The 15,899-nt window shown below is 41.6% G+C and overlaps 1 protein-coding gene across 2 annotated transcripts in view; it reads right to left on the bottom strand.

Annotated features, from left to right (window-relative positions):
• Positions 1-12,468, bottom strand: part of EPG5 (ectopic P-granules 5 autophagy tethering factor) — a 129,080-nt gene extending 116,612 nt beyond the window's left edge. For both annotated transcript variants that reach the window (XM_081253339.1, XM_081253338.1), the window contains exon 1: positions 12,369-12,468. In XM_081253339.1, the coding sequence (XP_081109465.1) occupies positions 12,369-12,437 (69 nt within the window). In that variant the 5' untranslated portion in view covers positions 12,438-12,468. The remainder of the gene's footprint in view (positions 1-12,368) is intronic.
• Between the last annotated feature and the right edge of the window lie 3,431 nt (positions 12,469-15,899).

Genomic DNA, 15,899 nt, shown 5'->3' on the forward strand with positions numbered 1-15,899 from the left:
AATACATTCCCATACGATGCTCTGAGAAGGCTTATCTCCTCTTCAGTACCCTTTCTAATAATGTATAACCTCAATCTAAGCACGAGAAAACACCAGATGAAAACCCAAATTAAGGGAAAGTCTACAAAATAACTGAAGTGTTACGATCATCAAAGAAAAGACAAGACTGAGGAACTATCAAAAGACTGGAGAAAACTATTAGAGACATGACAACTGAATGCAATGTAGGATCCCGGATTGGACACTGGAACAGAAAAAGGACATTAGCAAGAAAACTGGTGAAATTCAAAAAAGTTCTATATTTTAGTTAATAGCATTGTACCAATGTTAATTTGTTGGCTGTGATAAATGTTCTACAACATAGAATTTACAGTTACATAACACAAGAAGATGCTGGATGAAAGGCATATGGAACTCTCTGTATTATACCTGCAACTTATTAAATCCAAAATTAACTCCAAACGAACCAAAAACCAAAAAAAGTTAACCATTTAAAAAATAAGATAAAATAAATTATGGTTTTTTAGTGAAGTATCTCTGGCATTAACACACAAACTAGACACACAGGAAAGAAGCCTGGATAAAAAAGAAGAAAAAAATATGGAAATATTTATTATTTATTTATTTAAATAAAATTGTTACATCCAAAGAAACTAAAAAATGACTGACTCACTCAAATACTTCCCTCACTATAAATTTTTTTTTTTTAATGTGGGCTGTTTTTTGGCTGTGTTGGGTTTTCGTTGCTTCACGTAGGCTTTCTCTAGTTGCTGCGAGCGGGGGCTACTCTTCGCTGTGGTGCAAGGGCTTCTCATTGTGGTGGCTTCTCTTGTTGAGAAGCACGGGCTCTAGGCACGCGGGCTTCAGTAGTTGCAGCACGCGGGCTCAGTAGTTGTGTCTCGCAGGCTCTAGAGTACAGGCTCAGTTGTGGCGCACGGGCTTAGTTGCTCCGCGGCCTGTGGGATCTTCCCGGACCACGGCTCGAACCCGTGTCCCCCGCATTGGCAGGTGGATTCTTAACCACTGTGCCACCAGGGAAGTTCCCACTGTGAAATTTTAAGGAAGGCAAAATGATGGTTACAAAGTTATCAGTGATTTTGGATTATGTTGTCCAGCAAATGTCCAGCAAAAAAAAGCTGACAAGTAAATAGCCAAAAAAGTAAAACATTTATATGCACCTAATATTAGGAAGAAAAGACGAATGTTTTTGAAATGGAGTTTGAGCTCAGCTTGCTGGTAATGAACTACCAAATGTTTACAAATGGTAGTGATGCAAGAAGCAACGTGTCCCTCCAAAATTACTTTAATCTGCACCGTGGATATCAGATTCAGAGAACAGCCACACAATGCATACAAACCACTTTGTCAAACTGCCTAACATCATGAATACCAGGAAAGCATTACATAAGTATTTATAAGAAAATGAAAAAGTGGGTCCAATTACATTGCAATGATGTTTAGCACACTAGCTATAATAAATAGGTCTGTCAGATTGAGAGGTCAGAAAAAAGAAAATTAGGAGAGGGAGGCCAATGGTTACTACAGTGGGAGAAATACTGGTGTACTGGTCAGGGCAGAGGCCAAATTTTAGTGAGCTGAACAATCATGAAATGAAATTAAGAAAACAATTTCATTTATAATGAACAGAGAACAAAATACTTAGGGATAAGCTTAACAAAAGAAGTGTAAAATTTATACTCTGAATATTACAAAACAAAATTTGAAAGAAAGTAAAGACTAATAAGTGAAAACACATTCCATTTTCATGGAAGAGATCGCAGTATTGTTAATATGGCAATACTCCTCAAACTGATATACAAATTCAACACCACCTCTATCAAAATCCCAGCTGCCTTTTTTGCAGAAAATGACAAGCTGATCCTTAATCTCATAAGGAAATGCAAGGAACCCAGAATAGATGAAACAATCTTGAAAAAGAAGAACGAAGTTGGAGATCTCACGCTTCGCAATTTCAAAATCTACTACAAAATTACAATAATAAAGACAGTGTGGTTCTAGCACATGGGCAAACAGATCAATGAAACGGAACTGAGAATCCAGAAATAAACTCTTTTTTTATCAACATTTTTTATTTCTTGTGTTTTTTTTTTCAAGTTGTTGGGAGCTTTTTGTTTATTTTTTTAACGTCTTTATTGGAGTATAATTGCTTTACAATGGTGTGTTAGTTTCTGCTGTAAAACAAAGTGAATCAGCTATATGTATACATATACCCCCATATCTCCTCCCTCTTGCGTCTCCCTCCCACCCTCCCTATCCCACCCCTCTAGGTGGACACAAAGCAACAAGCAGATTTCCCTGCACTATGCAGCTGCTTCCAATAGTTATCTGTTTTACATTTGGTAGTGTATATATGTCCATGCCACTCTCTCACTTCGTCCCAGCTTACCTTTCCCCCGCCCTGTAACCACAAGTCCATTCTCTACATCACCGTCTTTATTCCTGTCCTGCCCCTAGGTTCTTTTTTTTTTTTAACATCTTTATTGGAGTATAATTGCTTTACAATGGTGTGTTAGTTTCTGCTTTATCATGTACCACAATGTTCACTGCAGCTCTATTTACAATAGCCAGAACATGGAAGCAACCTAAGTGTCCATCAACAGATGAATGGATAAAGAAGATGCGGCACATAAATACAATGGAATATTTCTCAGCCATAAAAAGAAACGAAATTGAGTTACTTGTAGTGAGGTGGATGGCCCTAGAGTCTGTACATACAGAGTGAAGTAAGTCAGAAAGAGAAAAACAAATACCATATGCTAACACATATATATGGAATCTAAAAAAGCAAAAAAAAAAAAAGGTCATGAAGAACCTAGGGGCAAGACGGGAATAAAGACGCAGACCTACTAGAGAATGGACTTGAGGATACGGGGAGGGGGAAGGGTAAGCTGGCACAAAGTGAGAGAGTGGCATGGACATATATACACTACCAAATGTAAAACGGATAGCTAGTGGGAAGCAGCCGCATAGCACAGGGAGATCAGCTCGGTGCTTTGTGACCACCTAGAGGGATGGGATAGGGGGGGTGGGAGGGATGGGATAGGGAGAGTGGGAGGGAGGGAGACACAAGAGGGAAGAGATATGGGGATATATGTATACGTATATGTACAACTGATTCACTTTGTTATAAAGCAGAAATAAACTCATATTTAAGGTCAACTGATTTTCAACAAGGATGCCATGACAATTCAATGGGGAAAGAACAGCCTTCAACAAATGGTGCTAAACAACTGGCTATCCAAAGAATAAAACTGTACCCCTATCTTATATCATGTACAAAAATTAACAAAAAGGATCATAGACCTAACATAAGATCTAAAACTTTTAAACTTTTCAAAAAAAACACAGGAGTAAATCTTAGTGACCTTGGGTTAGGCAAAGCCTTGTTAGACATGACACCGAAAGCACAGCAACTAAAGAAAAAAGTAGATAAATTGGACTTCATAAAAATTTTAAGATTTTGTGCTGAAAATCAAAATATGAAGAAAATGGTAAGACAACCCCACAGAATGGAAGAAAATGTCTTCCAATCAATTATCGTATAAGGGGTTTATATACAGAATTAAAAAAAAAGAACTCTTGTAACTCAAGAATAAAAAGATGAACAATCCAATTTAAAAATGGGCAAAGGATCTGAACAGACATTTCTCCAAAGATAATACAAATGGCACATAAAAAGATGCTTAACATTATTAGTCATCACAGAAATGCAAATCAAAATCACAATGAGGTAACATATCACACCCACTAAGATTACTAAAGTCAGATAACAATAAGTGTTGACAAGGATGTAGAAAAATTAGTATCCTCAAACACTGCTGGTGGGAAGCTAACATGATGCTTCTCTATGCAAAAGAGTTTGGCATTCCGAACCGTGGTGATGGCGACACAATCTTGGATCATACCAAAAACCACTGTATTACACACTTTAAATAAGTATAGTGTGTGAATTATAGCTCAATAAAGCTGTTAGATGCAAAGATGGAAGATTTTAAAAACTCAGAGAGTTGAGAAATAAATGGAAAGTAAGGAAGCAGAGACGGGAATGTGAAATAGAGGGAGAAAATTTTAGTCGTCTTTTCTTAAACTGTAAGAGACCTCTGGGGGTGTTAAATGTTAACTGGAAGAGAAGATAGGGAGCTGGAAGTAGGCCAAGAGGGGCCACAAGATCGAGGGCACAGCAAATAAACACACCTCCTGCAACCCACAGGCCACCTCAGGCTTCCTCTCCAGCCTGTCCCTCACAGAGTTTTTAACTTCCCTTTGCCAAGGGAAGTTGTTGCCCAACTCTGACCCCACCAAACCACTTTCTCTTTCCCTACTCCACGACTGCCCTTGCAATTTCAAATTCTTCCCCTCAACTAAACAAAATGAAGTCTCCAGCTGCTACTATCAAACTTGCAGGCCCACATCCAGCAGATCTACCTTCCTGGGAATAATCACAACCATAACAGCAACAGATAATGTGGTTAGATAATCAATTAAAGAATTTTTTAAACCTTCCTAATGCTCCCAGAGAAGAACACATAAGACTTTGGGTTTTATTTCCCTTGGGGGTGGAACTCAGTGCTTCTCTGTTTAATTCTCCACCCGTGTTGTTACAGAAGTTAGGTCCAAAGAGGAATTAACCTGGGGTTGCCCCAGGAAAGGAAGTGGGGGAAAGGAGAGGAAAGCTGGTAATTTGATTCAAAGAATGGACTGGCCAGATCAGAGAAGGAAGGCAGAAGGAAAGGATGAACAACCGCGAGACACACAACTGTTTGAGAGGGTAGCAAAGGCCTGACCCTGCCCCTCACAGATCCCTGGATAGGACAGGATGTCTGGGGTGCACATGCGGAGGGAGAAGGGGTTCACTGTGTTCATCACCAACGCATGGCCTCTAAGCAGTGATGAGCTCCCTGTGGCTCAATTCACTTCTCCAAAGCACAGAATAGGGGGGCAGGTCCTGAAAGGTCTCCTAGCCTCCAGCCTCTGCCCTCCCACCAATTCATCCCAAACACCACCATAAGACTGGTCTCCCTAAAACACTACCTGAACACCACAAAAACAATCACAGCTCTCCACTTAATGAAAGTCTGACTCTTAACTTCGGCACTCAGTGCCTTTGATGACTCAGTTATGATCCTGTCCCAAGACAAAATCTTCAATGACCACATCAACCCTTCCACAGCACATGCTTTACTCTGAACTCTGCGGTGTGTACTTGCCATCTGGCCCTGGTCACGTGCTACCACATATGGTTATTTATCTTTGTATTGTGTCCCCCAAATGACCACAAGTATCTTGAGACCAGAGAATATATCTTATGCCTTTTTGGATCTGATCTGCCTCTGATTTTCAACACTTTGTTCAATAAACATTTCTTGAAACAATAATGATGACTTATAGTTCACAAGAATTTATTGAGTACCAACTGTATGCTGAGCTCCTAGGTACTAGCATCCTAAAATGAAGAAATTATTGAATTATCCAACAAATGTGATCTGGCACATTCAGAAGTTTATTTTTATATGCCTTGCAGAAAGCAAAGGGACTATGCAATGAATTCAGAGGAAACTGAACTTTTATGCCAAAATCTGAATCAAATTTTACACTTAAGATACAAAATTTCATTTAAAAACAAAAAAGAAAGCCAACTTCCAATTACTTTGCCTACTTGAGTTAACCAGAGATAAAGATTAGAACCTACTGTATATATAACAATCATTACAGATGACAAAATAAAATTCAAACAGAACTCCACGGGTATCAAGTTGTGTGTGCAAAAATTACTGCTTACATAATTTTATTTTGACCAAAAGACATGTTTCTTACAACTGAAAATGGCCTAGTGATTAACATTTGTTTAGTTTTTATCTCTACCTAAGTTACGTACAGGTAGAGAACCAATTTTAAAATAATTCCACAGGAGAAAAAATAATCAAGAAGTTATACAGAAACAGAAGAGTTATTAATAAACATAGAAAGACTTACTTAACCATACATTACAGTAAATATGCCCTAGAGTGTTGGTGTATGTGTGGGGAAAAAACCTAAAGAGCACATGACAAACTGCTACCAACAGTTATCTCCAAGAGATGGAATTCAGGGCATTTCATTTCTGTGTTGTATACTTCTCTCTGTGTGTGTATATACTCATACATACACACTTTTTTTAAGCAATGAGCACTTTTGTAATCAGAAAAAAAAGTTGTTTTTTTTTTTAAGTTCTGGAAAATAAATGGTCACTTTCCATTCGTCACTTGCAGTTCTTCCTCTTTAAACTGTACTAAGTAAAAAAATTACAACTCCTTTCCATCCTTAAAAATATTAATGAGCTACTTCTTCATAAATGATAAAGGTTCAATTTTACACACTACATAGAATACTTTTGTGGGATTACTTTATTTTCTTTCATTATTCTGAAAGTATTTATTAGGTAACTACTACTGTATGTCAGGCACAGTTCTAGTACATGGGGTACATGAAGTGAACCAAACAGGCAAAGCTCCTTGGCCATGGGATTACTTTAAATGCAGGGTCTGTTTATCATGAATGTCTGTATCCACGGCACTTAGCACGCTGCCTGGCACAGAACAGATAAAAAGGGCTTGGACACATGAGTCCAACTATCAGCTCAAGAGCTCTCAGGGCAATTTTACCCACTCTCCCTGGGATGTACAAGAATGCTTTACAAGTAAAAAGGAGAAGGATGGGGATTATACATTTTGCTGAGAATAATACATCTCCTCCTGGCTGCCACTTCTGTGTTGCTCTTACCAGTCTTGCTTCACGTATCAGCAGCACTTTCCATGCTTGATCTCTTCCTCTTCCTTTCATACGCTTTTTTCTCTCAACTTCTAGGACCCCAAACATATCCTACCTCACCGGTCACTCCTCAAGCTCCTTTGTTGATTCCTGCGCCTCTCCCCGCAAAACTGGAGTGCCCTTGGGTCCTGTTCTTGTCACCTGTTTATACTACACTCGCTCCTAAGGTAACCTAGTTCAGTCTCTGGTTTTAAATAACTACCTATATGTTGATGACCCCAAATCTTTTATCTCTCCCAAACTCTAGATCCACATATCCAATCCATTTGGATGTCTGACAGACATTTATTTCAAAATTAGCATGTCCTAAACTGAATTCCTGATCTGCCCCCCAAAAGCTGTCCTACTCACTGCCTCCCCCATCTCAGAGTCACCCCTGACTGTTTTCTCATATCCCAACCAAATCACCAAAAAATAGTCTTGGCTAGATCTTCAGAAACTCCCAAACTGCAAACACTTCTCACCACCTCTGCTTTACAACTCTGGTCCAAGCCACCATCACCTCCTGCCTGGATCACAGCAAAAATCTCTTAGATGGTCTCTCTGCTCATACTCTTGCTCCCTTACAGTCTGTTCTCAACAAAGCAAGCACAGTGACCCTTTAAAATAACTTAGATCATATCACTCCTCGGCTTGAAACCCTGAGGTGATTCCATGCTTAACTCAAAGTACGAATCTTTACAATGGCCTACAAGGCCCTACACGACCTGGCCCTGTGTCACCTTCTGACTTCATCCCAAATACTCGCCCCTCACGCACTCCACCCTAACGACACTGCTACTGCCTTAAGGCATTTGCCCCAGGTGTTCCCAAAATCCAAATGGCTAACTCACTCATCTCTTTCATGTCTTTATTTAAATTTCACCTTCAGTAAGGACTACCTTGACTGCCTATATAAAAATCACAACCCGGACTTCCTGGTGGAGCAGTGGTTAGAACCCACCTGCCAATGCAGGGGACACGGGTTCGAGCCCTGGCCCGGGAAGATTCCACATGCTGCGGAGCAACTAAGCCCGTGCACCACAACTACTGAGGCTGCGCTCTAGAGCCCACGAGCCACAACTACTGAAGCCTGCACGCCTAGAGCCCGTGCTCTGCAACAAGAGAAGCCACCGCAATGAGAAGCCCATGCACCACAAGGAAGAGTAGCCCCCACTCGCCACAACTAGAGAAAGCCCACGCGCAGCAACAAAGACCCAACACAGCCAAAAATAAATAAATAAATAAACTTATTGTAAAAAAAAAAAAATCACAACCCATCCTAATCACCAGTACTCAGCTCCTTACCCTGTTCCTCTTTTCCTTTTTCCATAGCACTTGTCATCTTCTAATATATTATACATTTTATTTATTTTTTTATGGAGTTTTCTGTTTGTTTGTCTTCTCCTTCTAGAATGCAAGCTACGTTAAGGCCAGGTTCTTTTTTTTATTTTTTATTTTTCCTCTGTTTACATCCCAAGTGCTTAGAACAGTTTCTGGGACATAGTGGGTGATCGATGAGTGTTTATTCAACAAATAAATGCATCTTAGGAGGCACAACAGGAGCTAAATAACATAGAACATCCCCCAACTTCACTCCTATAATCACTCATGGGAAGGAGGGACTAAGAGGTAGAAATCATCTAGGCCAAGAAGCAAGAGGCGATGGGGATTTAAAGGTCTCTGTTTCTGTTATCAGTTTTCTAGGACACATCTCAGTCTATCCTTAGCAATTACAATATACTCTTACTATTAATGAGTTGTCGGCATTCAGAATTTAGTATTAACTGCAAAAATACTTTCCATGACTATAAAATATACTGCTTCTGCAGAGTACATCCAATCTAAAAATCTACTGTTCTTAACCCATAATCTACCATGATCAATGAAGTCAGGGTCCTCCAAGGTAGGTGAAACTAATCAGGACTATCTCTTAGGTATCAAGTGATAAGCACCAGAAAACCAAAAACTAGCAATGTGAGCTCATCTTCCAAATGATTAATATTAAGGAATACAGGTCAGCTGCTGGGTCAAACTATCTAAAGGCAAAAGCACATGACACTCCTCACTTCCTGAAATAAGCCTTGGAACTACTTTATGGTTCCATTAACAGTAACCAAGTTACACCACAATGGTAAAGGTTTCATTAATGTAGGACTTCATGATCAAAACCAAACCATAACCAGCTCTAAGTAATAAATCTATTTACTCTAAGAGAAGAATCAACTTTCTAAACTGACAAGTATGAGGGCCTTGATGATGTCGTGGACTTTTTCCATTTGTTTTCTCATACTATTTAGAGGAAATTTACCAGAGTAAATTCTTCTGAGTGACAAAGCTTGGAAATATTCTTCAATACTGGTATTTTTTCCTTCATTTAACAAACATTAGCAAATGCCTACAAGGGCTGTAAAGGGTATTAGGAAAAAGACAGGTCCCTCCCTCACTGAGTTCACAGTCTAAGGGAGAAGAGAGATGTTAACAAACTAACTGCAAGTGAGATGAGTGACACAAAGCGGTGTAGAGCGCTACTGGTGGGGGCTGGGGGGGTAATGTGGGTGATGAGGGTGATGAGGTTTAAGCAGAGACCTCATGAATGAGCAGGTGAACAGGGACAGGAAGAGGTGTCAGCACAGAGCAAAGAGTATGAGCAAAGGCCCTAAAGCAGGAAAGGATATATACGGCTGAGAATCAAAAGACATAGCAGTGAAGACCAGAGACTGAGGAGAAAGACAGAATCCAGACAGTTTAGGGCCTTGAGTCCATACTTTGGACTCTTGGACTCTGGGCAATGGGAAATCTTTGAAAGGCCTTAAGTAGGAAAGCAATCATTTGGGGGGCCTGTTTATAAAAATATCAATCCAGCTTTAGTTTAGAGAATGGGCAGCAAGAATGAACTTGGAAAGGCCATTTTAGCAAAAATCCAAGAAATCTTCCTTGGAGGATGGTTGAGTTAGTCACGATGGAGAGAAATGGGCAGAATCAAGAGAACAGTTACAAAATACAATTGGCAAGCCTTAGTGACTGATTAGATTTGAAAGGTGACTAAAAGTATGTCAAGGATTTCTGGTTTGATCAAATACCTCTGGAATTAAGACCTTTTTATAAATCTTAAAAGACAAAAAATAAATTTATGTTTGTGTAGGGAGGTTGCCCACAATGTGTCAATAAAATGAGCAATTGGGGACTTCCCTGGTGGCGCAGTGGTAAAGAATCCGCCTTACAATACAGGGGATGCGGGTTCCATCCCTGGTCAAGGAACTAAGATCCCACATGCCACGGGGCAACTAAGCCCGTGCGCCACAACTACTGAGCTCGCAGGCCTCAACTAGAGCCCACACGCCCTGGAGCCTGCACACCACAACCACAACTAGAAGAGAGAAAACCCACATGCCACAACTAGAGAGAAGCCTGCGCGCCGCAACGAAAAGATTCCACACGCCTCAGCAAAGATCCCACGTGTCGCAACTAAGACCTGACACAGCCAAAAAATAAATAATAAATAAATCTTTTAAAAAAATAAAATAAAATGAGCATTTGGTTTTTCATGATGGATTTAAGTTTGATTTTTAATTTTTTATTTTAGAAAATCTGTTCTAAACAAATAACAGAGAATCCTCTTAACTGACCATTTTTAAGTATTTATAACATTCTATCTATAGATACACATAGATATGTAGAACAATTATTAAGCTACTGGACCGAGAATTAAGATTTTGGGCTTTAACTTGAGTCTCTTACTAACTGCATGACTCTGGCTTATCATTTAACTTATCTAGGATTTAGTTTCATCATTCATTTTGAAAAAAAAAAAACCCTACAGATTGAGAATTAAGATTCTGCTCTCGGGCTTCCCTGGTGGCGCAGTGGTTGAGAGTCCGCCTGCTGATGCAGGGGACACGGGTTCGTGCCCCGGTCCGGGAAGATCCCACGTGCCGCGGAGCGGCTGGGCCCGTGAGCCATGGCCGCTAAGCCTGCGCGTCCGGAGCCTGTGCTCTGCAACGGGAGAGGCCACAGCAGTGAGAGGCCCGCGTACCGCAAAAAAAAAAAAAAAAAAAAAAAAAGATTCTGCTCTCTATAGATGGATGTTTACATGTTATACACTACTGTATTCTAGGTTCAGGGACCTTATGCATGGCTAACCAATGGCTTTTTACTTCCTCCTCTATTTAGATAGTCCTTTACCAGCCCAATACAATGCAAAATTACTCCTCTTAAAAATCTTTCTGGGGCTTCCCTGGTGGCGCAGTGGTTGAGAGTCCGCCTGCTGATGCAAGGGACACGGGTTCGTGCCCCGGTCTGGGAGGATCCCACATGCCGCGGAGCGGCTGGGCCCGTGAGCCATGGCCGCTGGGCCTGCGCGTCCAGAGCCGGTGCTCCGCAACGGGAGGAGCCACAACGGTGAGAGGCCTGCGTACCGCAAAAAAAAAAAAAAAAGTTTCTGAAATTAGTAGCAAAATGGCTTTCTCCCCAGAGTAATTCCTCACAGACCTGGGTACACGGATGCACATAACTCCACTACAGTTTTTTTTTTAAGGCATCATAATGAAAGGGATCTACATAAGTCATTTACAGCTTATTAAATATGGTAGCTTTGAACACCAGTCTCCTGCTAAAATCTTGTTCTCATGAGAAAATCCTATTTTCGTATCATTTTTAAGTTACACCTGCTCTGGAACATCACCTACTTGTAGGAAAGGAAATTTCCTGTATTTTTAATACCACCTTCATTATTTCCTTAATATAAATTCAGTTTCAGGTAAGCCAAAATTATATATGTCCAGCTATCCACGGGCAGCATTTAATCTGTTCACTGTAAAATAAATGTCATTTCAGAAAACATAAGGGAACGAAATGAAAGCCCAGACTGCGCCTGAAAACAAGACAAATCAACTTTAAATCACACCAATACCACACGTTAGTATAATCCAGGAAACCCAGAAAATTCAGATCTGTCCCTGCTGTATGAGTCCCGCTCTGGTTTAATTTCTGGTCATTCATGCCCCATCATAAACAACCAGGATAATGAGAAATAAACAGCAGCAGCACCACTGTCATCTTGAATTTTTAAATTGAAAAGGCACATCACTACAGTCTACTTTCTGTCTCTATCTGTAAAGCTCTTCCAAAGGATACATTCTTGAGTGGAGGAGGGGTCCCTTTCCTCTTTATGGGAAGAGGGACTGAAAATGTTCACAGATTATAAAGGAGAAAAAGAGAGTTAAAGATGAGACTGGGAAGAGAATAGCTGCTTCACGATAGGAATCTAGACCCGGGTGAGGAAAGTCAAGAAAGGAGCAGAAAAGGAAGAGCCTAGTGAGGTCACAGGAGGAAAAAGAAAAAAAAGGGGGCTCCTGACAAAGTCCGGCAGAGGAACGTGAAGGAGGAACAGAGGAACAAGCCTGGTGTCAACGGGTGGGGGGATCAAATACGGGGAGGTGGGGACAGAGGATGAGAGGGGCTCAGGGGACGGGCAGAGTGGGCTGGAGAGGCCGAAGAGAAGAAAAAAGAGAGCGCACCTGCCAGGGCCTGGGGAGGATAGGATGGGCGGGTTCCCTCACCTTGGTTTTAGTCCGGCTGGCCTTGGCCTTGGCCCTGGCCCGGCGCGGGGGCTTCACCGCCTCGGCCATAGACCCTGCGCTGGCAACGTCGCTGCTTGTTTTTGTCAAAACTCTGCGCTTTCCACAACCTGCCCAGTTCCGGCCTCCGGACTGTCACGTGATCGAATCTCCACCACTCCCGGGGGAGGGGCGGCAACTCGGAGCCTCTACCGGCAGCAAAGTAGGACAAACCACTCCGGGAGCCTTTTCCACTGGAGGATGGTGGCCCCGCCCCCCTTACATCCAGGCCCCACCCCCTGACCCGGCAGGCGCGACTGGCTCCGGCCCCGCTCGCCAATGGCTTGGGGTCGTCTTGGTTCCCGGCGTTACTTCCCGAGCTGGGATCACTTCCTTCTCGCTGGCTCCGCCGAGCTGCACTCGGTCTAGGCTCCGGGAGCGTTCGCACACCTCACCCACGTTGACTTAAAGGAGTCCGGGGAGAGTGCTTGTCAGTCTTGTTTTGACCCTTAGATCACCAGGACCAGTCAACCTAAACCTCTGTTTTGCGCTCAAGAGCTTTGATGCCTATCCAGTTATGCGCTTCAGTTTCATCCTGTGTAAAGGGGAAAGATGATACTTGCCTTTTCCAGTATAATGAAGATTAAATGGACTAATTGTCAAAGGTGCCTGGTAGCCGCGAGCGTATCTGTAAATGGTAGTTACTTTCATACTGTCCAAATTCCCAGGCAGCAAAGAGACATCTGCGCCCAAGAGGGCAGACAAAAAAGCAAAAAGACAAGACCAATAAAAGTATTTTTCATGTAGATTTTACACACCTTCATTTAAAAATTCCAGATGTGAAAACTTGGCTCCATCTCCCTTTCCCAGCTCTACAATTTTTTTTTTCCAAAACACTTAGTACCTCTTAAAATACTATTATAATTTGCTTTTATGTTTGTGTCTGTCAATCTGGCTAGAATGTGAGATCCTTAAGGGCAGGGGTCTTTGTTTTGTTCCCTGAGGCATCCCAAGAGCCTTCTAGAATACTAGCCTGTAAGTGGTAGGCTCAATAAATTTTTGATGAATCAAATGTATGTGAGTTTTGTCTGATGGTGGGATAAAATAGTTGAGATGGAGGGGGGCCAGCAGGGAGACTATCCAAGAATAAGACATGAAAAATGGAAAGGACTTCAGAGATGGAGTCTTCACAGTGCCTTATTTATGAGCTAACTGAGCGTATAAAATACAGTTGTAAGCAGATAGGGTAGGGGGCGTCCCCCAGAGAAAGAGAACCAGGCATGGCTTACTTGACATAAGAGAGCCATTTTATTTTTTTAAACTTTTATATCAACTTCTTTTTGCGGGGGGGGGGGGGTGGGTAACTTAATCAGCATTATACTTTATTCATGTTTTTTAGAGAACCTATTTTAGGCCTAACCCATTTTGTAATGTAAGCCTGGCCACAGTGCTTGCCTTTGATCAGATCTCAGTAGTAATGATCTAAGGGAACAAAAGAACAAAGGACTGTTATCAGGCAAGAAAAGTAACAATAGCACAGATAACAAATCAGCTGTAAAGACTCCCAGTTCTGTTTCAAAGGTAAAGATAAGCCTGAAGCACTTTCTTCAGCTGTTTTGCAGAATTTAAACACCCCCCAACCCGGGCCCCAGAGCTCAACAACCAGATCAACTGGAACCTAAGTGATGATGATGTTGACGTTTTCTGACCCTTCTGACTTCAGTCACCTAAAGCTTGGAATCTGTTTACTTTTGCCCCAATTTAATGTTGAATTCTCCTCAAGCCCCTTCATGAATATCCCTTAGCTTAAAATTTCCACAGTTTTTCTGTTTGGGGAGACACTGCTTTGGGAAAGTTCCCCAGTGTTCTCCTTACTGGCTGCAAGTAATAAATCCTTCTGTCTCCTGATCTCTGGCTTGCATGTCTTTTGGCTCGACACCCACCAAGAGGCAAACCCAGTTTTCCAGTAACACAGTTTCACGTATTTTGCTCCCAAATCCTCAACAACAACAAAATAGTTATCCAGCTACTCAGGTTACTGAACCAAACTTGGGTCTGCTCACCCAACACACAGCAAAGCCAATCTACTGACGCCCAGTTGTGGTGAAGGTAGGTACAGTGTTTATTGCAGGGCCAAACAAGGAGAACAGGCAGTTCATGCTCAAAAGACCCAAAATCCCCAATGACTTTTAGGGGAGGGTTTTTTTTTTAATATAAATTTATTTTATTTATTTATTTATTTTGGCTGTGTTGGGTCTTCGTTGCCACACGCAGGCTCTCTCTAGTTGTGGCAAGCAGGGCTACTCTTGGTTGCAGTGCACGGGCTTCTCATTGAGATGGCTTCTTTTGTTGTGGAGCATGGGCTCTAGGCGTGCAGGCTTCAGTAGTTGTGGCTCGTGGGCTCTAGAGCACAGGTTCAGTAGTTGTGGCACACAGGCTTAGTTGCTCCGCAGCATGTGGGATCTTCCCAGACCAGGGCTCGAACCCCTGTCCCCTGCACTGGCAGGCAGATTCCTAACCACTGTACCACCAGGGAAGTCCTAGGGGAGGGTTTTTTAAAACAGTGTGAGGGTACATGAACAGTACATGCTCAATTCTCTGATTGGTTGATGGTGAGGTAACAAGGTGATGTTGTCTCAGGCATCTTAGTTATCAGTTTTCTGGTTCCAGCTGGTCTGAGGTCTCCATGCTGGTGGTCAGCATGAGTCACCATCTTCCATCTGGTGGGGGTTTTAGTGTCTGTAAAACAACTCAAGGATATGGCCTCAGCCTTGTCTTGCTAGACTGCTTCCCTTTGTTTTTACAGTTTTTCACTTCTCTGATTAAATTTGCTCTTTGAAACTCAGGGAAGGCTTAGGAGGCTAAAGTTTTTCTACAAACAAAGGCAGGAGACACTGGGGAAGGGGGGAAGGAGGAGGTTCTGTTCCCAGGAAAACCCCACAGGGTCCTCCTTGATTTCACTCAGAATGTACCTGCATTTTGTATACCCTGGTATGTGTGTGCATATAAATGTATATAAGATTATCATGAGCAAGACTTGGCAAATATGAACAAAGTCTTTATACCACCATTACTATCCATAACCTTTCCTGGTATTTTTCCCAGTCTGGAATACTCTCTCGGGCCTATACCAATTCAAATCCTTTTTGGCCTTCAAAGTTCTTCATGTGCCAGTCACTACTTAGCAAAACAGAATTGGCCCTACCTCCACTTCCCATGGTTTACAGCTTAGTTGAGATGCAGACACAATGGATAGATAAGTTGCAATAAATATCACAGCCTATGGGGACAAGGAGGCATACTTTATAAACAGAAATTGTTAAACCTTAGCAGAATAGTGTAAATAGTTAGGTTTATTGTTCAGTTTGGGGAAAAGAAGAAATTTAAATATATTAAATTTAATACTGTAGTTTAAAACATTTGATGGAATTTAAGTTGTAAATGGAATCGATTGTTTAAGGAGGTTTGGTCTATTGAATTTGAGTTGACCAAATGTTAAAGATCCCCCTCGAAAGTGGTTATTTAAATTTATAA

This window comes from Mesoplodon bidens (assembly GCF_964165515.1).
Source record: "Mesoplodon bidens genome assembly, chromosome: 13".
Classification (NCBI taxonomy): domain Eukaryota; kingdom Metazoa; phylum Chordata; class Mammalia; order Artiodactyla; family Ziphiidae; genus Mesoplodon; species Mesoplodon bidens.